Source organism: Myiozetetes cayanensis, unplaced genomic scaffold, assembly GCF_022539395.1.
Source record: "Myiozetetes cayanensis isolate MyiCay16 unplaced genomic scaffold, myiCay2020 scf7, whole genome shotgun sequence".
NCBI lineage: Eukaryota > Metazoa > Chordata > Aves > Passeriformes > Tyrannidae > Myiozetetes > Myiozetetes cayanensis.
In genome coordinates, this window is record NW_026087964.1 from 47,792,765 (window position 1) to 47,819,962 (window position 27,198).

Below are 27,198 nucleotides of genomic sequence, written 5' to 3' on the forward strand. Positions count from 1 at the left end.
CCCCAGTCTTACACACACACATAGAAAAGGCAAGACCGTTGTAGCCATTCAAGTGAATGATATGGTGGGCAAACCTCGAGGACAGTCATCTCCCCAGTACATCTCATTCAACACAGGTAAATCCACTCAAGTACTACACTCTGTTTTGTTAAAAATCTATACACACACACGCACACACATATGCACACACACACGCTCTATATGCATCATTTCAGGTCACTTTACTGCATAATTAAAAATAATAATAAAGGTAATGAAAACATCGCAATAATACTCTTACAGCAACAGAGGTCTGAGGCACTCAGGGCAGAGAAGACATTTTCTGGCAAATTTGGGAGTACAAGAGTCCAGTTCTGTGAAGCACTAATTGACCCCTTTTCCCCACCGAAATTCTGCAGTGCCAAGGGGAGCCAAGGGTATGCAGTACTTCACGTTCTTGGGTCTGTGGCAACAAATCCACAGTACACCTTGTAAAAGGTGTATTTTGTGCCCATGATTGTATGATTTAATGTCTGCATTGGTTTATTTCTTGCATTACAGTGGTGTAAGACTAAGTCCGCAGTGGGGTCTGAAAAATTTTTCATTACGATTCAGAAGAAGAAATAAATCCCCTCAGCAGAGAAACTAAAGATTACAGAAGAGAAGTGAACATGGAAAAAAAAAAAAAAGGACAGAGAGAAGAGAGGTCTAATCAATCCACTCTCCTTAACATAACAGGTTCCAGCTCATCATGACCCATTAACAGAAAATAAAGGGGTATATATACTAACACTGCCCACTCTATACCCAGTCTGAGGAAAAAAAGATCAGTTTTCATAGCTGCCCCCCTAAGACTTTCCAAAAGCATAAAACTCACTCAACCGAGGGGTGAAAAAAAATGACCCGTTTAAAAATTACCAAAAGAAAACAAATACAGCATTGAACATGTTTCATTTTCACACACTCAGACTGGTTTTGAGATATATACTCATTTCACTTTAAGTCTTGCAAATCCACTCCCCCACAGCTACTGTGGATGTACCTTTAAGAAACGCCCCACAGTTAACACACACGTAAGGGATCCCATGAATCATGGGACCTTTTTGGTTCTTGTTTCATTCCTTTACCCAGGCAAGTCTGATACAGCAGCTTCGCCAAGCTTTTGGAGCAGGAGGCTGCCTGCAAGTACTGCTTCGCCAAGAAGCAGCTTATTCCAGGGAGCTGCATATAGAACAGGATTTATTAATTTTCTCTGTAGGAAGCCCATACTATCAAATCTCCAGCATGAGAAACAAGTCCTGCCATTAACACAGCGTGTCACCTACAGTTGGAATCACCACAGAAGCAATCAGCAGAGAGATGGGGACAGAAGTAAGGGCGGCTGCTCTCGGATGTGTGTGTCTTTCTCCCTTCTGCCTCCTTCTCAACTGATAAACAAACAAGGCCCAGCCCATTAGAACAGTATCTGCAGAAGCAAGTCTTTGGAACTAGAAATGCTTAAAATCTCAGGTGCCATTCATATGCCAAGAGCAACAGGGCACACTGAAGTGGTGAAAAAAACCTGGATCCCAAAATATCAAGTCCCGGTGGGAAAAGTTACCCACGCTTTTCTAGCTAATCTCATGGCAGCAACAGAAGCAATTGTGGGCCTAATTGGAAGGAAGGTGCTAAAGAGATAATTCAAGAAAAAAGAAAAATATAGTGTGAGTGTTGTAGGTAGTAGGAAAGCAGGAAATTCTTTAAATTCTTCTCTGCTTTTCCAGACATTGGGTCAGGTTCTTCAAGATACTCCTCTTATCTACAATCACTGAGAACAAAGTAAAGGATGAAATCTTTCTATTCTGTACTCTTTAAAAAATGCATAGTACAGAGACAAAAAAAATATAGGTATGTATCGTTCCGATCTCCCTGCTCAGCCTGGGCTCTCACTGGGACATGAAATGGGGACGAATGCTATCCAGCCGCCGGGTCAGGATCTCGCAGCCTGTGTCGGTGACCAGGAGCGTGTGTTCAAACTGGGCCGACCGCTTTCCGTCTCTCGTCACTGCAGTCCAACCATCAGGCCATGTCTCATCTTGCCAACCACCTAAAAACAGAAATGGTGACTTTTAGCCAGTCTTCAAAGCAACAGATAACAGTTCCCCAAAGAGAACGGATTGGAAAAAATCAGTCAACTACACAGAACAGAACCAGCATCCTGGTCCATCACTACTTAAGAAGTAAGCCAGAGTAACCATTTTACTCTGTTGATAAATTGCTCACCTTCACAGATCATTGGTTCAATTGTAAATACATGACCTGGCTTCATGACTCCAACTGCCTTATTTTCTGCAATAAAATAAACACTCAAGTTAGAAAAGGGGATACCATCTCAGTAAATGAATGAATCCTTGTCCTAGAATAAAACAGAGGCAATACTGCAAAGTCAGAAAAGCCCTTCCAAGATGACCTGTTCACTTGTCCATTTTTGCTTCTACATTAAAATTTCCTTTAGTTCTTTCCTTCTCCCCCCCTCCCCCAGTACTGAAATATTTACTCAAGGAGCTTAAAATTAACTGCTGTCTTTCTCTCCAACAACTAGAATTTCAACTCTAGCTCTATAAAAACACCGAACAAATGTAATACAGGAATTTCTGAACACTTCTATAATGAAGAACATTACTAAAAAAAAAACCAAAACAATAAAAAGAAGCACTTAAGATACCCAGAGAAGGCTTGAAACATCCTTATTTGTTTCCACTGAGCCATTAGCTCCAGTAAATGGTCAAAATATGACAGCAGTTAAGTAATCCCGTGATTCCATTTATGAAAGACACACTGCCCCCCCTCCTAACTCTGGGTAATGGGGTCATAAGTGTCAGAGTGATAATGCTGTGTTCTTTAGCTAACATAAAATAGCAAAGAATTTCAAGGCACCCAGGACAAGAAGACAGGAGCTATTTGATGTTACAGGCACCAAAAAAATTTATGTGGAGGCACATGAACTGAAGCACAGCACAACTCCAAGAGTGTACTTTGACTAAAGAAAGGTTTCAGCCCTTTTCCACTGCCCTGTTTCACCTAGAATGGCAGTGCAGCTTAGATGTGACTCAGCCTGAGGGCTGGAACAGACTCCAGGATTGCACAGGAACAATTAGCTCCAAGCTACTTTGGTGCTGTAGACAATTTGCATCAATTTTTACACGCAGATTTCCCCATCCCCCTAACTCTTAAATTGTGTAAATTTATTGAACTACCTCAACCACCTAGAGCCTTTAAAAATCTCAAGACATCAAGCTGCCACAACAGCAACCAGAATATTTTTCTTTTACTTCAAAGGTCTTGTCTCAATCATCTGCTGGTATTTCTTGTCTCAATACTTATATTTAAGTTTCTGGTCTTCTGCATCTGAACAAATTTTGTCCCTTATTCCCTGTAGCTTTCATGTTTTTGTTAAATAATTCAAAGGCTTGTAAAATGAGCTTTTTGCTTTTCAAACTCCTTTCATAGTAAGCCAGAAATAAGCAGCAGCATTTTTTTATCTCTTTTTCTCCATGAGCCTTTAAGTCCCTCAGATCTTTCCACTTTGTTTTTGCTGTGAATCTCTATTTAAAAATACCAGGGGAAAAAAAAAAACAAACAACCTGCACCTTTCTTTTTAGTAACAGGCATTTTTGCTCAATGGAGGGGAAAAAAAGTTCAAAGTTCCAAATAGCCAGGAAAGAGAGCAATTTCCATTTTTCAACTTGAATTTTAATTGGTATAAAATGCTCTCCATCTCCAAAGAATCCAGATTTTCTTCATTTTACACAACAAACAGTACACACCAGGCATCTTGACACCCTTTTACCCCACAATTAACAGATTTTTTCAGATGTTCTCTGAAAAAATAACTTAGGAAAACAATAACATGAAAAGTAAGGAATCAATAGTCTGTAACCACAATGTGTTAGAGCTCATTAGGAGATGGGAACATGGAGGCACCTGTCAGGTCTGAGGCAGTAAGTGACCCATCAGGGAAATTTTACAGGTGAAGTGAGTGTGAACTGTTCATTACACCTTCCTGATAGTCACTCTATCCTTAGTTGTCCATTGGCATTTAAGTTTCCCTCCTTTGCCTCTGTGGATGCTGTTATTCCTTAGTCCTGCTGGAAAAACTGCTATGGGGCCATGGGTATTTCCAAAAACCAATACTGCTGGGGTTGTTCCTCATCTGCCACACACTATAAAGAAGTTTCCAGGAGCACCAGATCACAACACTCAAATGAGGAAACGTAAAGAAAACAGGATCCGGATTCAGACACCACACCCACCTATCCTATCCAAAAGGGTTTTTATTTACATCTGGAAATGGGAGTAAGTTTTTGCTTAGACCTTCTAAGGGGAGAAACATTTGCCTGTTGATGTCAGACAAGAATGTCCAAGAGAATTCAGTTAAGAATTCAGGCAAAAACTTTGAGCACTTCACCAGTACTTACCTTTGGTGTAGGCACAGATTGTTTTGTTATGTAATATATTCACCTGATTTAGGTTCACAGAGGATGCTACAGTACAGAGTTTAAAAAAAAAAATAATTCCCAACTGCCAAAATGCTAACTTGATCGCTGTCAGGCAGCATGCTACTTTAACAGAATATAACCGAGAAATAAACTGAGTGCATTCACTGCAAACCCCTTCTTGTCTACAGGACAGCACAAAGGGAATGAATACTCACTGGCATAATGTGGCACGTTAGGGGCTGTATGGAACAGTTTATGGATTCCATGCCCACAGTAGCTCCGAACCACTGAAAACCCATTTGCCTGAGCGTGTTTCTGAATGATGTTTCCCAGTTCTCTGTACCGAACACCAGGTTTTACTGCAAAATTAAGGAGATATAGATGGAAATTTAAAGAGCTTTCCTTCAACATAACCATCAAACACCACCTCATGGCTTGTATGTCCTAATCCAGTAAGTATAAAAATGAGTGCAATAACATCAGAGAGGGAGCAAATGGTCTCATATAAATGAAAAAACAAGAGAGAAGGAAGAAAACTCCTTTTCCACAAGAACACTTTTTTCTTCCTTTCATGGATCCAAATGCTGACATTAAAAGGATGTCAAAGTTTGAAATTAAAAACAACCTGCAAAGTACTTGGTAAGCTCTCACACCCTGAGCTGCAGTGCTTCTTGCAATGAATGTATGAACTATATTTTAATACACACTTATCCCTCTACTACTGTGTGGAAAATGTACACAAAGGACTAAGAATGTATAAAATAAAAAAAAAAAAGGAAAATGGTATTTCTACTCCTAGACAAGATTCTCAGTGACAACGCTACAGCAAGTAAGTGTGTTCATATTCAGGGCTAACTTTTTTGACAAGCCCTTTAAGAAGCCTTAAAGAGTTTGAAATACATGAAAATGGTGTGAGAAATTCACTTTGATAAGGGAGTAATAATATCATAAAAACAGCAGTGTTTCATCCATCAGCTAATGAAGATTCGTACCAAACGCAACCTTGAGCCACTAAAAGTAAAAAATTATGTAAATGCTTTTTCAAGAGCATTCACAATTCCCTGAGTATACGCTGTTCCTTCGGGAACCAAATGTCATGTGGTTGTGCAAAGCCATCTTAAGCAGAGTTCACATAAAGCTAAAATTTTACATTAATAAACCATTTAATTCAATTCTCTGCTAATGTAAGCAACTACAACTGAAATCCCCATGTTAAATTTACAGAAAATAACAAGAAAGTCAGATTACTGAAATGTGCATGCTTTTCCCAAAGTTTAAAAGAAAAAAAAAATAAAGTCTAGGCAAGAGATTAATCTGGTGGTTTTGTACCATCTCCCTTGGGTCTGACAGTACAGGCAACTCATTTCAATGCAGCAAGGACTCCTCTGCTTCTCTCTCATACAGCTCTCCCAGTTAAAGCTCTCCTAGTTAGAGCTCTGCTGGTCCAATGCCAAGAAATTAAGATGATTTGAAGGGGGAGAGGTGACCCTTTTTAACAGCTGAGACACGTGCTGCCAGAATCCCTACTTGCAGGTAATGTCTAAAATCCATTAAAACCTGTTACAGCATCTAAAAAGATGGTAAAGAAAACTTACACTGAGAATTTAAATCTCATTATAATGAACACAAAGGGGAATTTCTGTCATAGTTTATACATCAAAGCCAGAAAATAAAAAGATAAGAGACAACACATGTAACATTTGCTATAAAAATAAAAGTACAGGAGCAAAGATAAACATTGTTCTGGTTTAGCTCTGAAAAACAAAGCGGTCATTTCAGAATAATCCCACATAAACAGATAATCTGCATTCTTCACAGCTCAATTCTGCAGTATTTTTTTTTTTTGGATCATACACAAGACATCATTCCTACGGCTTTCTGTCTTTTCAGCTTGGCTAGCTGTCTCCAAATTAATAACCAAAATTATTTTCATTATAACTCTTTTTCATTTACTTTTGATTAAATGCAAGTTTAAAGTCTTCCTATACAACACCTTAAACTTCAGTCTCTAGAGGCCCTGAAGGGAGTAAATTTTATTGGGGATTTTAAGAAGCTGCAGGGTATAAAAGACACAGATGATACAAGTATTTCCAGGGACTTTGGAGATTTTGGGGTTTATTTTCAGAAGCTGAACATGATTGAGTTACCTTTCTCTCTCATTGTACGCCTCAATGTCCTGAGTTATAACCAAGCAACACATTTAAAGTTCTGTGGGTACTGAAGGATATGGATCTGTCTTCTCTGGCGCATTCCCACAGCTGAAAAATCCAGAGTTCCTAACTTGCTTTATGAAATAACCACTCAAAAGGTGTCTTACCTTACTGGTCCACTGTGTGACACCACACAAATTATAAAAGTAAGGTCTTCCAAAACACACTTTGCTTGTCACATTCTCTAAACTACTCATATCAAGGGTGTCTTATTCATCTAACTAACAGTCGAAAAAGGCTGTTTCCATGTAAACATCGTCATCTGTGGGTCAGCTCAGCACCAAGTACATTTTATCTCATCAACCCACATTCCAAACAGAAATTGCAACCGCTGCCCACAGAACTGTGTCACTTGAAGGATCACTGTATTACACAGCATCCATCATCTGCTGGTGACAACACACCAGTGCTTCTGCATGCAGCAACAGAAAGTCACTCTGGGAAATAGCAAATACGAGTAATCACATTTGAGAACCAAAACCTTAACGCCTCAGGCTCTGGTCCAAGGGTTTACCTGCATCGATGGCTTGCATTAGGCACTCGTAAGTTGTCTGGACAAGTCTCCTTGCACCCTCGTCAACTTCTCCAACGTAAAACGTCTCGTTCAGATCTCCATGGTAGCCATTGCGATAGACAGTAATATCCACTGCAGAGAACACCAGACATGTTGGAATATCAGCACCGTATTCCTCACTTCTTGATTTGTGAAAGGACAAACACAAACACGTGAAAATGGGGTATTCTAACTGTGAAGTCAAGGTTACTTCGCAAGAATTCCAGATGTAAATTCTTCCAGCAGAATCAAGTGTCTCATGCTTATCCTGTAGATTCTACGAAATTAATTAATAAGATAGTGGGGTGGGGGCTCGTGAATAAATCCCACGCCAAAGCAACACAGACACAGCAAGCTTACAATTGGTATTCCAGGAAAGAGAAATTGTTTGCTCCATGGTGATTTACCTAGTTAAAATACCTTCTTAGAATTCATTCCAGCACTAATAGGGAAATTAAATTTATAAAGGTATGTAATCATGTTTTTGCATATCAAGTTGACCTCCTGTGGTAGAATGGGTACTTTGGTGTTTTAAAGTCTTTGTCAGTCATCTGTTAGGTTTAATAGCTGCTAGAGCACCAAATCCACTAGAATAGTTATTGCTCTCCTATTCAAAAAGAAATCAAGATGCAGACCCTCTCACAGGTCAACAGTCTTGAAGGAAACTGTATTGAGTAATAATACTTTAGGAATATGGTATATGAGCCACTGAGAGAGACCAGTACAACCTCCATAGGAAAATGTGGGAAACCACATACTGGTGTCAACAGTAAATCTGTACTGCTGGCAAACATTTAGGAATCAAATTAACACCCCATGAGAACAATACTGCCTGTTGTGGATGGAAGCATGTGCAGGGTTACGCTATACTCCCTGCATGACTGTGTGGGACTACAGGAACATTTTGCCCAGTGTACAAATCTGGTAACGTAACAACAGGACCGTACAGAAACCAACACCCTGGTAACATATGCAGATAGAAGTGTTTATCAGGGCTCCTTAGCACAGAGTCCAGACTACTTGTTGCAAAGAGTCCATCTCTACAGGTCACATGATTACAAGACCTCCTCTTGGACTCTGTCAGATTTGGTCGGAACATCTCACTTTTGCAGACAGATGACCTTGCTTTAAGGATCAGCTTCCAGGCAACAGTCGGATAACAAGATCTTAGGATGCCCTGCTCAAAGCAAGGGGCTGGACTAGACATCACCTACTACTACCTTCCAGATGACATTTTCCTATGATTCCAAAATCCTGATTGGACTTTGGCATGGCTTGCAGCAGCAGAAAGCATTTCAAATAAAGAGAAAGATGGGCACTTCCCTGTAACTGTTGATTAGTTACATTCCCTCCAAAGTACTTTTCCTATCTCCTACTTGTTCTGTTCCTTCTTTTAAAGAGACTTTTGAGCCACTACCTTACCAAAAGGAAGGCTAGTTCTTTCTCATCAAAACAGAATAGAAGGCTCCAAGATTGAGCGACTGCAGTCAGGGGCAGGGATGTGGACAAAGATATGACTAAATCCTCTTACAGAAGGTGTTCTCTAAGGCTGAGGTACAGCCTTGGCAAGCAAATAGTGGAGACACAGTAGTAGATGAACCCAATCAAGTTGATTAGAGGGATGAAGCACCTCTCCTGTGAGGAACGGCTGAGAGAATTTGTATTTTTTAGCCTGGAAAAGAGAAGGTTTTAGGGTGACCTAATTGCAACCTTCCAGTACTTGAAAGGAGCCAACAACAAAGATGGAGAGAGACTTTTTACAAGTACATGTAGGGACAGGACAAGGGGGAATGGCTTCAAACTGAAATAAGGAGGTTTAGATTAGGTATTAGGAAGAAATTCTTTACTGTGAGAGTGAGGCACTGGAACACATTGCCCAGAGAAGTTGTGGATGCCCCATCTCTGGAAGTCTTCAAGGTCAGGCTGGATGGAGCTTTGAGCAACCTGGTCTGATGGAAAGTGTCCCTGCTCACAGCACGAGGCTTGGAACTAGATGGTCTTTAAGGTCTTGTCCCACACAAACCATTCTACTGGTTCTATAAACTGGGCTTCTTAATTTGGACTCCAGCAATGCCAGAAAAGCTGGCAACAACAGAGACCTGTGCAAAGGCATCACCTTTGAAATTAAAGAAAGATAAAAGGAGCTTTGGCACACATTGTTACATGTGCACTACAGCTCAGAGCCATCAGCCAGACCAAACCTCCCCTGGAAAGGGGCAGCAATCATGAGGCTTGCTCTGAAAAGGCTGGTACTCACAGCACTAAGATGTAGACTTAGTAGCTGTTATTACATGCTAATATATATCAAATATCTCATGATCTAAAATTATTCCAACCTGTTTCTAGAGGCAGGCCAAAGCCTAGGACATGCTGGGTATTTGTTTATGGATAAAAGAAAAGCAAACCAATGCAATCAAAGAAGGTGCAAGTGTTTGTATGAAACAAGCATCATTAATTTTTACTGCCAAACCAGGAAGAAATGAAAACAAAACCAAAAAAGGGTCAAGTAATTTACAGAAGTATCCCTCACCATCCAAGAAGGTGTAAGTACCTTAAGCACCATGAGCAAAAAGCAACTGGTACTGTTAGGATGCTCCAAAAGAACCCATATGTTTTTCATTACACACCTGTACCATACTTCACCATTAGGATCCTTTACAGTCATCATAATCATCATGTCCATAGCAAAACCATACGGATCTAGAGCCATCTAATTAAGAATTCACATAGAACTAATCCAGCTTGAATAATTCAGTACACATTTTATTCGCTCTATATACAGCCTGGAACAACTGGGCAGAAGAATTATAAAGCCCTTAAAGCGGATCAAACTTCTGAAGTTATTTTATTAAATAAACTCACGAATTTAAGTACGCAAAAGCAAAATTTAATTCATAAATAAGAACAAAAGCCTGTCTTAAGAAGTTATTTCAATTACACTGCCTGCTAGTGAAACCTCACCTCACCGCATGGTTTTAACTGGACAGAAGGTAGAAACGCTGAAGGTCGATTTTCACAGCACTTACCATTAACAATATCTCCCTCCTGCAACGGCCTCCTGTCAGGAATTCCATGACAGATCACTTCATTCACTGACGTACAACACGACTTGGGGAAATTATAGTAATTCAGAGGGGAAGGATAGCAATTCCTTGCAATACAAGCCTAAATAGAGGAATTTACACTTTACATTAGTAAGTTCTGTACAAAGAAAAAAAGGTAGAAAAAACATAAACAACAGCTTAATGGTAAGAATGACAGGCTGAAAAGCATTGACTCTTGAAAATACGACTCATCAAGCATTTCTTGGCATTGCAGAATTTTGTTATGCTTTGCATTTCTTACCAGGAAGAAAGTAAAACTACTTCAATTTTGTTTCTGCTCATTTTTATGTTCAACTACAAATGCTGAAATATTCAGGTTTAAAACAATGCATGGCAATATTTACTTAGTCAAAAAAACAGTCATTTTTCAATTACTGTTTTTAAGCACCTGGTCTAAGACTCTTAAGTATTTTTACAAGACACACAAGCAAAGTAACATTTAGCACCGCTCTTTCACCCCTAGCTTTAAAACCTTAAGCTGCTTCCCTGGCACTCTAATAGCATTTTTGGTATTTTTGCAAAATGGATACATTTTATATATATTTACATATACATACATACACTTCGTGACATACTGAGCAAAAATAATGTGTTAACTTTTTTTTTTTTTAATTTAAAAAAATAATACTGTTTAAAAACTGCAAAGTACCAATTAAGGATATCAGTCAGTATCAACAATCTGACACACAAAAGTTTCCAGAAACTGCTGAGGAGGGGTAACACCATTTTAGTTACTAGTTGTTCATATCAGACACTGTGCCTCAGCAAATAATTTGGTTCTTAATACAGTTCAACAGAAATCTCTAGCCTAATGAAACCAGAGTAAGTCCCTTACAATCGTGGCTCAACAGCTGCAAATGCAGATTAAAAAAACCCACAAAGCTCTCTAACAAACTCAACTGTAACAAAATCATTGCCTTCCCCACAGTGGACAGATGCATCCTCAATTATTGAACTACATGATTCACAGAAAAGACAGCAAAGAAAAAAAAATCACACAATTCAAATATCTATGAACAGTTAAGCCAGGAAAATTCTTGAACATGTATTTCAAATACTTCACTGGACTATGGCTTTAGTTTGTCTGACTGCACCAAAAATCTTGTTTCAGTTCTCTCTGAGGCACCTCAGTTTTGATTCTCAATCATAAATAACTGAACTTTCTCCTCTGTACATTTTAACCAACAACAGAGAGCACAGGAAGTCAGTGGCCTACAAATTATGTTCTTTATATAACGGTATCTGTGGAGCATAAAAAAACGGTTTATAAGAAAGCAAATTATAGAATGCTAACTGAGAAAGCAGGTGAAGAAACTTAGAAGAAACCTGAAGCCAGAAAACATGGAAGCAGCTGATACAGGGAGAGGCCCCTGAGTTTCTAACTCATTTTGAACCTACCATTGCACTGGAGCACATTTCTAACATCTGCACTACCCACTACCTACAAATTGGGAAACAGTTCAAAATAAAGAAAAGGAATTCACGTAAAAAAGAAAACCACACAACAATCATTCAAAAGCAGAGACAGAAGAAAGCACTTTAAAACATCAGAAGAAAAATAAAGTAATCTTACTAAGTGGACAGCATGATCAATTTCTTCAGTAGTTACTCCTGGTTTCACCATCATAGCAGCAACATCCAATACTTCTCTAGCAAGCTGCAAATAAAACAATTTAAAATAGATTTAAAATTGATCTATTGGCCTATTTTAAATAGGCCAGGACCACTTGCCAGAAGATTAGCAATCCATTTTGACAGCTACCCTGAGATTGCTAGGAAAGCTGTGTGGAGTTGGGCTCTAGAAAGACCTTGAGATGTCTGCAGGTTATATTACTAAACCACCTCTGTGAGGTTTGAAAATACCCCACAGAAGATTTTGGCCACAATTTCCTTGAATACCATAATCTTAAATCAGACTACCTAAATACATTTCAAAGTTTGACTTCATGCACAAGGAAGTGATTACAACTGAACAGCTCTTTTTAAAAAAATTGTTAGGGATAGGCCTTTGTTTTGCTTTTGTTTTTTAGTTTTTACTCAGTACTCTAAGAGAGGAAAAAGTTCTGTTCTCATTTATGCACTATAAAACATATTCTTAACAGTAATGATGTCTCAGCCACAGATTGTCTCACCACTAATAACAAAGCCAGAAAACAGATAAAAGTCATCTTTCTGCTTGTAAAACAGCATACTGTGAATTAGGAGCCACAAGGAGAGGAACAGCAAGAAAATATCAAGTTTCCCGAACTGTTTTTCAATGCTCTACAGTGGTTTGAAAGTTGGTACTCTCCAATGTGCTGTCACAAACTGGTAAAATCACTACAGATTTTTAAAGAATAAAGGCACTTTGAAACAAAAATCAAAACCCTCTTACCCTACACACTACTCGCATCCCTTCTATATCCTCAGATGACAGTATTTTTATTTGAGAGGTTCCTTTTAAAGCCTGTTCTGATTCAGACATTCCTGAAAAGGGGGAGGAAAAGAAAAAAAAGAAAGAAAAAACCCATGTTATATATAGAGGAGTGATTAATCACTACACATGTCCAATCAAACAACTTCCTTAGCTTACCAATGGCAATGAAGTACAGACTTTCTCACCTCAGACTAAACTAACGAGCCCACCAAACCACAGTATTATCATCATTATCCAGATCAACTTGAATTCATAAGCCTTCCACAATACTGTAATGCCCACATGTGCTCAGAAGGCCCATTCACCTACTGCATAAATGCAACCTTAAAAATCAGATTTACATGGAAATTACTTTATTCACAGAAAATTATTTTTAGCTGCCTTTAGAAAATAAATAGTAATAAATAATATTCTAAAAGAGCTGTAAAGGATTATATGAGCTTGTGAATATATCTGATTATACTACAGCAGTAACCATCTGATAAAAACATAAATTCTTCCTAGCAAATTCTGTGCAAGCTCAGCTTTAGAGATGAACGACCCCCTAAAATACAATATTTTGTGGTGTTTAAATACTTACATTCTGTAAAGAATAACTAAAGAACAGTGTAAGATTAAAAAAAAATGCTAACATACTTTATAGCTGCTCTTTGAGGAAATACAAAGTACAAATACTGATATCAAAAGGGGAAAATACCAAAACAAACCAATAAGCAAGTAATGCATTCCCTCCGTGTCCAAAAATAGTTGGAACTCATACATGAGTTTTCTCCTGGAAGTGGCTTACTGCAGGTTTTTGTTTTGTTATTTCATAACATGTTTTCTACAGTTACACTGATGCCACTGAGAATGGCTTAGAATTAACCTGGGACAGTCAACTGATTGTTGTTTGTTATGAAGTCAACAACAGGACTAGGATGTCCGAGGTTTTTTTAAATTCCCTGAACACCTCTCAAAGATAACACAGTACAAACTTTGGGCTTCCTCAAAATACTTGTAACCATTATTTTTGAAAAATCAGTAAGTTAACAAGGCGAAGAAGTACAACGAGAAGAATACATACAAGAGGTTCCCTTCTCCAGTATCTCCTTCATGCTTTATAGGCTTTTTTGATTAAAAGGAAAATAGAAGAATAGAAAGCAAACTCCATAATTGTGATTTGTTTCAAGTTACCTAGTGGGTGATCAGCATAGTCCGGTCTCTGAATATAACTTGGCACAGGTCTCGTTGGTGTCTAAATAAATCACAGGCAAAGTTGGTTAGGTTGCAAGAACACTTACTATAGTCACAAAAACTCACACAGCAAAATTAAATACAGTAAAATATGGTTAAGTACACTTAGAAAAGATTGTGACATATGCAAACACTGCAGAACACTTCAAATTTTCACTTCTCAAACACTCTCCTGTTACTCTTTATTGCCTTCATATTATACAACTTTTAGTATCCAACTCCACGCCTTTGTAAAAATCAAACCTGAATGTTTAAAACTAAATCAAATTGGTTTAATAATGTATTATCCCCGTTACATTGCAGTGTTTTTTTCTGCTACTTTCCAGAGTACAAGTGCACTGGTTCCAAATACATCCTTCCCCTCTCCAGCAAGATTGCTATTTCTAATCATCGCCGTATTCATTAGCACTAGTTTTGTTTGAAGCAGTCAGAAGACAAAAAAGCCAATGTTCAGTGATAACACTAAATTACTTGGCCAGTGAAATATCCAAAACACCCTTTTCTCCAACGACACTAACAAACTCGCATGGGCTCAGGCTCTGCTAATCTGTTCTCTGATAAACCAGCAACAGATGGAAAAGACTATAGCGAGGATGCCACTGGGACAGCATTTCCAGCACAGGTCAATTAGAAAAGACAAATGTAAGCAAAACACCATTATTCCTGTAAAAAAGTTTCGGCTTATTCCATATACAAACTCGCACCAATTAAAAAACACAGCTCTACTGAGGTCATCATCTTCTAAACCCACCTTTCACAGCCAAAGGTCTTACTGACATCTTGCTGTTCTTCAACATCTCAGTGCTGGAGATTACTCTAACCTCTGTTCCTTCAGAAGAGCTGTTCACCAGTTCACTCACCAGATTATTTCAAGCCATTCATTTAAACTCTAAATTAATTCACCTGAGTTTTTCTGAAACAGACTGCTCCATAATGGGCGAGGACAGTAAACAGCTAGGAGACATCATCTGAACTAGCAGTGGCTTTCTTGGAAAATAAATGTCAAAAGACAGAGCTGAAAGGTATGAGCTTAAGCCTGTTACTGATGCGTGTTACCCCACTTCTTTAATTTTAAATATAAGAAGAGAACAAGTTAAATCAAAATGAACCACAATAAGGACAGTCATACATGTCCCTGCCATCAGGTTCAGACTGCTTAAGAAGCTTTCCTCTCTCCGCTAAAATGTGGGAGGTAAACAGGACAGGAGCGATCCACTAGTTGCTATGGAATGTAACAGTGCTGGAGTAAAGTGTGGCACCTTCTGCTTGCTTACCAATGGATAGTGTGGCCTGAGTTTACCAGTATATCGATAACCAGACCAGGGATTTGTGTTAACGTCACCTTCCAGGGTCCATGAGGATACTTCACGCTTGGCTTTTTCATCTTCTGAAAAGACAAGAAAAAAAGGGGGAAAAAATTGCAGCAGCAAAATCAGTCCTACTTAAGAATAAGAACTGTGGGGTCTAGAAAATGACTTAGAAGTACGTAAGTCTAGATCATTCTGGCATTTTAGATACTGATACAGGAAAGTGTAAGTAGCAAGTTATCATTTTGTATCGCCCTTAAGTTCTTCACATTCGAAATTCACAAGTTTCCAACTCTATTCAATCACAAACTGAGGAATGTCAGGACTTAACTCACAAATGAAGTGTAGTAATTAAGTTGTTCTTCATTTGTAGTTTCATAACCTAGAGCTTGTTTTCATTCCTGGGAGAAAGCGTATTTCTACAGAGACCCTCACCATCCCTTCAATTAACACTCTTGCACTCTAGGTGAACGTTCCTTTCCTTTGATCTCTCTTGGCACCCAGTGACAGAAATGACCTGAGGTGGGAAGGAGGCCACGCAGCTGTCAGTTTCAATACATGCAGCCTGCTACCTCTCCAGATCTGATGAAGGGAGTGCAGGTGCTGCCACTTCTGCATTTCTGGACAAGCAGTGTGCACACCTTACAAGATGGTCCCAAACTGCTGGAGGTTCCCAGCTCTCCTGACTTTGTGAAATTCATGCCTGATGTGGTCCAGTGACTGACTTCATTCACAAATAACACAGTCCGCAGAGGGCAGATTGAAGGTGTTTATGTAAAGGCAAGCATCACCAAAAGGAGAAATATTTACTCAGAAAGAGGAGGTAAGGGTTAAGAAAGAGCATGGTAGTATTAATCTTTAACTTGTAACATGATAACTTGTTTGTTTTCTCTTTTTATATCTCACCAGGATGAAGAGATGGCACAAGGTCTGCCATAGCAAGCCCTACTGTGAATTCCTCAGTCTCTGCGGCTGACATCTGAGCCATCTGCTCACATGATATTCAGTTTAGATGAACTGCTCAGAAATAGTAATTTAAAAATCCAAACCTTTTCACATCCATGCAGATACAAAGTAATAGGATACAAAATGCAAGTGTGAACTATGAGATGAGATCCCTACACTGGAAAGGCAGAACAAAGGAATAAATTTCTAATTGACTGTACAACCCAAACCTATCATTCCACATTTATCATGGAAAAAGCAGCTTTACTGTGTTTTAGGAAAGGAGGTATATTATTTGAGGATTTGAATTTCTGACACGCCCTACCTCCCTTTAAAGCAGGGTCTTAATGAAGACAGGCAGGGTGATGGGGGAGAGGAGGTAAGCAGGGCAGAACTAAGGACTGCTCTCTTTTTTCTTTTAAACTCATGGAGTATTTTCACTACTCAGGTAAGGCAGAATCTACCAGTCTACTTGTACTTGTCTGCCAGAGCTACCAGCTGTAACTAAGGCATACAGGTAGTCTTATTACCTTTAAACTCAGGAAAATCCTAGTTATGATACCTCCTCCTATCAGTGGCTGCACCATGCACACAAGCATTTTCCCTTTTTTTTTCCAAAGGCGTACACTCCAAATGTACAGAGAAGCTGCACTCTGACTTGCTCGAGTTCCAACACACCAAGTGTCTGATCACAAAGACTTTGCACTGACATTTCCCACTTTATTGTCTTTTATTGCAGTAGATACCAAAATGCTATGAAGGAACAAGTCTTCCAATAATGATTTATTATTCTCCCTACCCTTTATTTCAGCATCCTTCTTTCTCTGCTCATACACCTGCCAGTGTAGCTCAAGCAATAATTCATACAAATAGAAAAGTGTACAGAGACTTCTGTGCACTTCTGTCTCTGAAATTTTACGCAGCACTTAAGATTACCACAAACTGGTCAAAACTTTGGATATGCAGAATCCAGTGTCCCACATCTTGGAAAAACCCAACACCATTCTTAGGCAGAGAAGCACAGAATAGCTGAGGTTGGAAAGGATCTCTGGAGGTCATCTGGTCCAGTTCCCTGCTCAAGCAGGGCCACCCAGAGCTCACTGCACAGGACAAAACCAACTGAAAACAATATTAAAATGGATTAAAAAAAAGAGTGAACTTACTTGCTTTCTTGTGTAATAACTTGTGAGTGGCCCAGCTTCCCTTAAAGCATTCCTAGAATTGCAAAAAAACCCATATAAATACGTGTTTTAAGTAGCATTAACATGGTCATCCTCACAAAATAGAGAAGCAATCATATTTTAAAAGAAACCTAGAAGAGTGATTTTATTAACCCTTATAGTAACATGCATGAAACTGCTAGTCTTAGCAATAGAAAATACTACATTCAAAAGTTTATTAACCAGAATAGGCAGAAAGAGCAGCCAAACACTCATGGTAGTAAAACACACTGATCTAATCCTATATACTAAATATTGTCCCCTTATCATTTTAATGAGGAACTAAACACCATGGTTGCTGCAGGTTGGCTGAAGCACAGAGTCTCTCTCTGTACCTGATCTTACACCATTGCAGTGGGCTGGATGGTCCAACTCCCTTGGCTCCTACAACAAGCCATCTCCTCCTGCTAATTGCATCCCTTCTGCCTCCCTCTCCAGCACAGGAAAGAAACAAGAAACCAATCAGCACAATCACAGGGGAACTAATGAAGTAGATTAAAGGGTGGGAAATGAGGGCTACTGAACAAAAATGGGAAATGTGGAAAAAAAAAGGCAAAAAGGAAGAGAAACTTGAAATGGAAATCAAGAAATCAAGAATAGAGTGTGGAGGAGTCTGGCTTTTTCTCTTTTTCCCTAGCACAAACAGAGCGGTTGCAGGGACAATGAATCAGCAAAGGGGCAGATGGAAATGGTTGCCAGCTGGAGAAGAATAAAGAAAGACTAAGAGGAAGGAAAGACATGAAAAAAGAGAGAGATTTAAGTAGAAAAGCTGCAGAAGGCAGCATTAAAGGTGATCCTTTAAGGTGCTAATTAGCAAATTACTCGGGTTTTGTAGCAGAAATTCTAATTCAATGGCTATGTGCACTCAAAACAACCATTAGGAAACAGCTAATTCCAATCATTTACAATAAAGAAGCAGGAAGCAAACTGTTTTCCTTTATAAGGAAAGACAATACTAATGCTGAATCATCGTAGTAGAACTACCATCCAGAGCCAACAACTGATTCAACCTAATGTATACAACACTCAAGCAGTCCAAGACAACAGATCTGTAAACTAAACCCAGTGTATAACATTCCACCCTGCTTCATAGTTCCTACTGAGTGGTCTTAGCTGTCTGCTCCTGTAGAACCATCTTCTCCCCTTTTCCTCGTTAGTCTTGCAACCACGAGTTACCAAAATGCATCCACAAAAACACAGTGGTGCACAAGTACGCCCATGTTCAAAAAGACCCTGTTGTGTCCTGTTTCCCTCATTACCAAAACGAGTTGCTTGTTGTCTTCTGCCTCCTACGCCACATCCCAGGAGTCACCACGCTCTCTCTGGAGCATCGCAAGACGTGCTGCGGTGCTACAAAATGGTCTGCCTGTGCAACAGGAGGCTCTGAAACCAACACTGTGGATGACCAGAGATAATGTCCCTTTGAACGAGCAGCAGCAGGTTTTACTGTACAACCCCCTGCATACAGGCCTTTGCAGTGCACTAATTTCTGTTTTCTGTTGGCGAGTTGGGAGAAAAGGAGCAGGTTTTAGCCGAGGCCTATTTTAACAAAAAAATTAAAAAGCTAAAAACGCTATTTTCCAGGGCACTGGAAGCACCGGTATGGTTTTAATCCCTTTTCAAACCTGAGGTCTCTGTTCTGAAGCAGAAGGATTACACAACTAAGGACTTAGAGCAGCTACTAGGTATGCAAACCTAGAATCCACTTATTTGAATATAAAGGAGCATTTGGTGAATGAAGACATACAGAAGCTATGGTAATTACTGGCTGTAGTTCATTCTCTCCTTCCCAAGAATTTTTGGGATATATTCTCCAATGTCATTCCTTTGTCCTATACCAACAGTCTTTTCCTCTTTGATGGTCCATAACCAGAAAACACCAGGCGAACATGGCACCACTGACAACACCATAACCAGACAGCAGGCTCCATTTTGGCTTCTTATCCCCTGCAGCTGCGGACAGCCTAAGAGGATCCTGCAGAAGGCTGCCATTAGCCTAAATTTTCCCAAACATGTTTCCCAGATTCTACTTGCCCTCCATTTCCAGAGGAGAGGCAGCTCCGCCAGAACTCCTAGAGCACAGCTCCACACGAGCTGCTGTACAGCGGGATGTCCCAGACACGTGGGGGCGTGCACGTCCATCACCTGCCACAAGCCCACAGAGGCAGTAAGTCCTCGGCATTTTTTGTGAGCACGGGCTATTACATGTGCAGTGTACAATTACTGAGCATCTCTTGCCTCGGTCTGACACCTTTGGAAGGCACTCAAAGGACACGCTGCACATCCACCTACAACCCATCTATTTTGTGTAGGATCAGTCATACGCTTCCTATCAGCACCGGACTTGCCGGGTACACACAAATTATTTATGTTCAACAACTTACTGCACAAGCACCACGTTACATAGGACTGCAGAGCTCTGCCTCGGCAATTCCGGATAAAAATACGGCAGCTGTCATCTCACGGGCTGGAGAATCACAGCCCTGGCAACAAAGCTCTACCAAGGCACCACTGCACAGTGCAAGCAAGCATCCTCCCCTTCTATACCTCAGACTTCCTGACAAGCTATGGAAGAAAGCTGCTCGCTCTTTCTCTTATCTGGGCCACCTTCTGAAAATTTTTGGGAAAAAATATGCTTTTCACTGAACCTTCTCCTAAGACATTTACTCAGTATCTTCCTATTGCCCTTCCTGTCTCCTAACAATTCTTCCATACATCTGTGGTCCTATATAGGTCATGATAGAAAATTTTCAATGACTAAATAAACCTAGGGAAAAAAAAGGGTGATTTTTAATATTAAAATTAAGAAAATGAAGAATTTTTTTTCTGATACGGTGAAAAAAGGGAACGTGTAAGACTGCATGGCTATATTTTAAAATATTAAATAGCTTCAGGGAGAAGTACACAGAAACAACAGAATTTGGCTTCAAGTTTCTTCAAATACCTTCTGGATTTCTTTTCAAAAACTACATTATCCATCAGTGTGCCTGATATTAATACCTCCACCCTTCTCACCTGAAGCATTTTTGGTTTTATGGCATATGGCTTTTATATAGCAAACAGGACAGGAGAGGACTGTACAAGAAGAGAGATTAAACGTATGACAAAAAACAAGGCAGAGGGGTAATCCTTGATATGTTTAGAGCAATCCTGGGTACAACTATTCTATAAGTACAAAAAATACGTGGTTTTCAGACAGAGGCTGTCAACATATTCAAACCTTTAACAACATTTCTGGCTTCAAGCCATTCTTAAATCAATCCCATCAGTTTTGTGTTTACAAACAAGCTCAACTCAGTGTTCACCAGAACCTGTGCATATATGAAAAGTTAACCAAGGTACAACCAGCATTACCATCCAGAAAGATTCGTGTTGGATCAACTTGTGGAAGCCATGTTATTGCTGTAAATGATTTTTAACTTAAGGACTCACCCCAAAATCTATTTACTGGTTGAAATATTGACAGAATCATTCAGCATAGCAGAATTTCTTTTACAGTATAATGCATTTTCACTATTAACACAATGATCACTACCAAATAGTTTAAGCTTTTTTTTTTTTCCTTGAAATCAGCCATTGAAAGAACAAAACAAAACCCTTTAAAACAGTTATTGAACTAATTAGGCAAAAAAAATTTCCGTGCTATGTTTATTGTCATCTTTTCAGTAATAACGGAGAGTTTCTTATTCTTTCGGTTCATGTATCCATGCAACCTGACTAAGAGGTGGAAAAGTACAGTGAACTGCAAATTCCAGAGAAGAAAAGGATGCTAAATCAACCAAGATTAGGATATTACTACACTGCAAACCCCTGTGTAGCACAGACATAACCAAACTATATTTAAATAAGCTACCCAGAGAAGTTGTGGACGCCCCGTCCCTGGAAGCATTCAAGGCCAGGCTGGATGGAGCTCTGAGCATCCTGAAGGTGTCCCTGCCCATGGCAGGGGAGTTGGAACTGATGATGATCTTTAAGGTCCCTTCCAACCCAGGCCATTCTATGATACCCAAGCACAGAAACCTATGAAGGCACTACAGCACAGTACTCATAGATGGTGTTTCTGATCTGCCTTTGCATGGGAGTAGTTCATTTAAAGTTAGCTCTGGAAACCCTCTATCAGCACTTTCCAACCTTAAGGATGACACAACTCTTCAGGCTCCCCTTCCCCTTCGGGTAGGGCTGCTTTAAACAACCCAGCACTTGACATTGTCAATACACCTATTAGCAGGTATGCAACAACCACCCCACTGTACAGTTACAGAGAACTCGTCCAACTTCCACAGAATTATCCCCTCCATCTTCTGTGCTCATCATTTAAAGCCACTGCGATGAATTTCCAAAAATGCCTATTTTATAGGAAAAAAAAGAAAGAAAAGACAGTTGGAATCAAGACTGTGGGGCAGACTGTCTGTCTCTTTGCATGCCATTACACCCTGAATTGTAACAGACAAACATCTAGAAAACAGTGCCAAGCAGTACACTGTATTTAAAATTATTCTGAGCAATCATTTTAATTGAATTTACACATGTCCTTTAGAATGTAAAATTGTCTTGGGCTTAATCTGAGATCGTGCAGTTTTGCTTAATGAGAACTCGTTTTTAACCAAATACCTTGAAGGTATGCAAAACAGAAGACCAAAAAAACCCCTTAAGTACAGCATTTAGTTTAAGAAAAATATCAGGCTATCAGCGACAGATATATAGATAAATATATATATATTACATACAATACAGCTTAACTGTACATTTTATCCATAAATACGAGTATGTTGAGGAATGCAATTGTTAATAAATCTGATGTTAAAATAAAACAGTTGCTTCTCTTCAGCACGCTGAAATCCTTCTAGGGCGGTACAAGCCCGCAGATACAGCCTCTGGCCTGAAAACTGTACAAAATTCCCAAACTAGCCTAAGCAGCATACATGAATAGACAGTTTTTCAGAAGAGTCAAATATGAGTTTTCAGATTCAACCCCAGTGGAAGCAGCTATACGCATCATGTTGGTATCAGATCAGCTTTCTCCTTCATCTAAAGCCTGATTTTAGCCTGAGACTCCTGGAACCCACACGACAGAACCCTTTCTTTGAGGAAGGGACTGAATTTTGCAGCTCTTCAGATTTACAGAGATATATGAGTGATTTTTGAGAGTAGTGAAGGAACAACGGAACAGAGAAATACAGAAAAACTGGACAATCCTTTCAGTATATTCAACACTAGCTCAGAAAGCCAGCCTACAGGAGTCTGAAGTTTTACTCTCAGAAAGTTATGAGGGCTCAGTTTTTGTGCCTCAACAATAACCAGATGTTTAGCTCAGGCACAGGAATTCATGGTGGTTTATAGGCAATTAAGAGTGTCAACTTCCTGATGAAGGAAATCTGTGAAAAGATTTTCTAGAAGACAGTATCTGCCGAGCGTCATTTATACCCGACGTAATCCCTGTGTGTTGCAGTTGGATATAAGCAGCAGGTTTTAGACTATTTTCTGCACAGCAAGGAACAGTGAACCAAGAATGAAATATGGCACTTAATGTCCTACAGTCTGATGTGAGAGAGGACAAAAAATAGTTACATCCAGGTCCACTACTCCCCACTTCCCACCCCCAACACACTGATGGTGAAAGGAAACAGCAAAGTGAGAGATGGGACAACAGCAGTCTTCTCTCCAGGACCACAGTTTTTCACATATTACTGTGACCTTGAGTCACACAAGCATCCAGTCTACACCACAGAAAACCTACTGTTTTGTCCAAGACACTTATACAGATGTAAGTAGTATGTGAGAGGAAGTTTTCATGAAAGCAACACAAAATCTTTAACAAGAGATCTATTTGACAATTAAAAGGTTTGCATAAAAATGGTAGCTTGAGATCTCAAGAACAATCACTACTTTCCCCTTCTTTATCATTAGGCCTCTTCTGGAGGAAACATAGATGAAATGTAAATTGTCCATTTAAATTCAAACTTTATGTATCCTACACACAATTTACACACAAGTGACTATGTCTGTAAGGTAGATTACACAATAGCAAATTCATCTTAGCAAGAGAAACAATATGCCTGAGACACGATGCTGGACATCTGTGTTATTTCCACATTCAGAAGGGAGCCTGAGTTACTCTATCTAACTATAAGATGATGAACATACACAACACTGCAGTAACTCTCTAAAAAAAGCAAGACAGTGAAAGGAGGTAGCCAGTAGTGACAGTACTTGATTTACTAGCCTAAAATATTATGAAGGGTTAACAGCAGGCAGAACCCCAAAGCAGAACAGTCCCTCATGTTACACCTTGAAGCGCAAGAATAAAAAATTATGCCAAGGTTCAACACGCCACCTCAGAGCTCCTCCACTCCTAAATGCCATCTTTACCCTGTCTCCACTACCAGCTCAAAACCTCCCTGCTAGGCCAGAACCCGGCTGCCGTGGCCCCCTCTCCATCCATGACCACAAGTGTAACTATTATTCAGGGGCTGTGCTCAGTTTCCGAGGTGCCCAACAGCCAGACAAGTAACAGTGTTGGCTCAAAGAAATCTCAGAGAATGTCAAAGTACTTCAGCATGAGTATTTTCACGGCACGTTGTTGAGGCATACATTTTGATGCAGAGAGGTGGGAAAAAATAAATTACCAGAATAATGGCCTTTCTCAAGGAAACGAGAAACACAAATGATAAATCCACCAGGGAAATCATTGTCTTGATGCAATCTACTTAAGAAGTTCAATTCTTTATGTGCAGTAATGAAAAATAATGCTTAATCAATCTCCACACTTCACTGAGATTCTCAGTTCTACACCTCCTGCATTATTTTTTCTTAGCAAACTTATATGTTACTAACTTATAAACCACATTGCTTCATGCTGGTTACCTTTCTACAGCAGTACATGCTTTTCTATTGTTTATTCTTAGCACTGGAGAATATAAACTCCTAGATATTTGGGCTTAGCTCTGACTGGAGTTTTGGCTATATGAAAAAGTCCTTGCAGGCTTCCAGGCAGTTAATTAACCAGAGCCTATGTCCATACAGATGCTGTTACCCCTCAAGGAAACCACAGTAGCTTGTCACTCCCACCCCACCCTCAGCCCAGAGTAAGTGCCTGCACACCCAACTAACACCACTGCATTCCATAAGGACGGGTTGACTTTACAGCTGGGCCAAACTGGGACACTCTTCAGCAGCATGTTCCCCAAGTGGTTTATGACCCTGCAGTGCACAGCTTTGGGGAGCTAAACCAGCAAAAGAATTAATGCAACTGCATGTACTCCATTAAATGAAAGCCTTGAAAACCCCAGAGGTGGCTCAGCTTAAGGGAAACAGTAGAAGTGTGCATCCTTGGGTGCTACAACACAGGCTGCGCTGGGAGGTGGAATAATATCCTAGGCCTGTCCACTCACTAACTTATCTAACAGTTATTTATGTGTGTAAGACCACAATGGAAAGAAAATCACCAAAGAGAGAACTTAGGAGAAGATTCACAGATGATAACCAGTCCACTGCTGTCAGCTGAAACTTGCTGGAAGTTCAGGGAAAATTTCCTGGCTTTTAATCTCCTTCACCTGTCATGTGCTCATCTGAGCAGGCAGCCAGGTCGTCAGCAGCACCTCACCTAGCCCTCCTGCCCGTGGTCGCCAGACACCAGTGGAGGACTGCCCGAGACTCCTTCATGGTACGCACCAGATGATGGATGAGGAGAGCTGGAACCTGCTGGCAGCCCCGTGCTGGGCCCCACAGAAGGTACTAAGATGGTGCCAAGGGTCCTTGCTACAGGCTGAACATGGGCACTCTTCTCTCAGCGCATGACGCTTCTTGCTTGTCTTTAAACACGCTGCTGTTAATTTCCTTCTCTCTTCTGTAACAAGTCACCCCAAAACCTTCAAAGCACCTTCCATGTGCTTACCTACTTTACTGATTGAGGAGGAACAACACACTCAAGGTCACTCAGAAGTGGGATTCCCAGTTCAGTATTTTATTTTCTAGGCAGGACAGCTTTAAAAGCATGTAGTCAGTTATCCAGAAGCCTATTTTAGCAAGCCAATAAATATTTCAGGTAATTCCCTTTACCTTACAACAGTAGCAGATATTTCAAAAGAATTAAACCTAGAATACAGATAACAAAAATCTCTGCATCCTGTATGAAATTAGCTGATTTGGGGATGTGAAAGAAGCGAGTAAAGATGTAACTAGAGCTCTTCACACTGCCCTGTTTGGTCTGTTAAAAAAGTTTTGTCATCAGCAACTAACATTTGTATATGCTGAAGATGCATTATGATGAGTTTTATATGAGACATCAAAACGGGTAGTAAAATGCAGAGCAAATCCTACAACCACATGGGAACTAGAAATACAGAACCGTCAGAACAATTTTGAGTTGCAGTCGATCTAATTTGGCATTAACTCCCAGCATATGGCACAGAAACTTCAGGGGAAAGTACCAGAAACTGTGCAGTGGGTGTGTCACATGCACGTGGGAAGTTTTCCCTCAGTTCTATGCAAACCATAACTATCAGCTTACACCCTAACTCAGAAGAAAACCCTGCCAAAGTAATAAATTAATCTAGCTGATGCACTGAATGATTTTCTTATGTTTATCTACAAAACTTCAGTGATTTTACCCTGAGCTATAATTGTGACAAGGAAGGTCAGCGGTAATCTCTGAATTAAATACGTGTCCTCACTGTTTTTGACAAAAATTACACATACATAAAGTTCAAAGGATTAGGCCATGTATTTTACTGTGCATTTTAAAGTTAATTAAAAAAACGAAAATACCACCCACAAACCAAAAACGCCACTCAACAGTCATAAGACAGTTCTTTCTATTTAAGGACCATACTCCATCACCACTGTGGTAATAGGTGAGGATGGCCGAGGCCTACAGAATACATTTAATTCTCTAATTCACACGTGGGAACTGGTGGCTGTATGACATGTGGCCTAAGCTGAACCTCCCTGTTTGGCACCCTTAAGGTAAAACATCAAAAACATATATTAAAAAAAAAAAAAAAAGGAGGAGAGAAAAGGGAATTAAAGAAAAAGAAGGAAGACTATCAAATCGTTTTCCGAAAACATCATGATTTTAAAGAAAATCTGTTTTCAGAGCAACAAGTTTCCCGGTGTCTATCAAAGCTGAGCAACTCGAGAGCCAGAGCTGATGCAGACAGACACAGACGCGCACCCGCTGGAATTTGATGAGCACGTCTCATTTTGTCCCACTAAGCCCTGATTTTTAAGGGGGGCACGGGGACCACCCCCCCCTCCGGGCAGACAAACACACGTGCCCCCTCTCACGAACGCCCCGGCTGCTCTTCAGCCCGCTCAAGTCCCGCATCGCCCGCGGCCACGAGGAGCGACGGGGCTCCCGCCCCGCCCGGGGCCGCCGGCCCGGCACCCCCGGCTCCAACAACCGGGGAGCCGAGAGGGGGAACTTCGTGCGGGGTCCCCGACCGGACACTCCTGCCCGGGGCTGTCCGGGCCCGGGCGGGCAGGGAGGCAGAGCCGGGCACGCCGGGGCCGGGCCCGGGCGGCCGGGAGCCGGCGCGGGGAAGCTGGATCCTGCGCCCCGCCGCACGCCCGGAGCGCGGCAGCGCGGCGCTGGGGCCGGGGGAAAACCTCACCTGGGAGCAGAAGTAGGAGCCCTGGATGCCCAGCTTGAGGCAGGTGGGGCACTGGAGCTTGGCCTCGCTGCTGCAGCCGGCGGTCTCGCAGACTCTGCGGGTCTCCACCGCCGCCGCCATGCTGCCGGGCGGCCACGGGGGA

At 40.5% G+C, this 27,198-nt stretch overlaps 1 protein-coding gene across 1 annotated transcript; it reads right to left on the minus strand.

The window, feature by feature from the left end:
- METAP1 (methionyl aminopeptidase 1) lies at positions 1-27,198 on the minus strand. Its single transcript, XM_050337956.1, has 11 exons — positions 27,057-27,198; positions 17,389-17,440; positions 15,248-15,360; positions 13,914-13,974; positions 12,699-12,790; positions 11,898-11,981; positions 10,247-10,385; positions 7,182-7,313; positions 4,673-4,816; positions 2,242-2,307; positions 1-2,065 (listed from the first exon to the last, which is right to left on the minus strand). Exons 1-11 carry the CDS (start codon positions 27,174-27,176, stop codon positions 1,905-1,907), a joined length of 1,164 nt encoding a protein of 387 aa, XP_050193913.1. The 5' UTR covers positions 27,177-27,198; the 3' UTR covers positions 1-1,904.

Bases quoted from the DNA above. Each gene is read 5' to 3' on its own strand.
- METAP1 (XM_050337956.1), bottom strand. From the start codon at position 27,176: ATGGCGGCGGCGGTGGAGACCCGCAGAGTCTGCGAGACCGCCGGCTGC. The intron at 15,361-17,388 runs GTAAGTTCACTC...TTGTCTTTTCAG, and splicing joins GTTATTACACAAGAAAGCAA to AAGATGAAAAAGCCAAGCGT. The intron at 13,975-15,247 runs GTAAGCAAGCAG...TGATTTATTTAG, and splicing joins TCAGGCCACACTATCCATTG to ACACCAACGAGACCTGTGCC.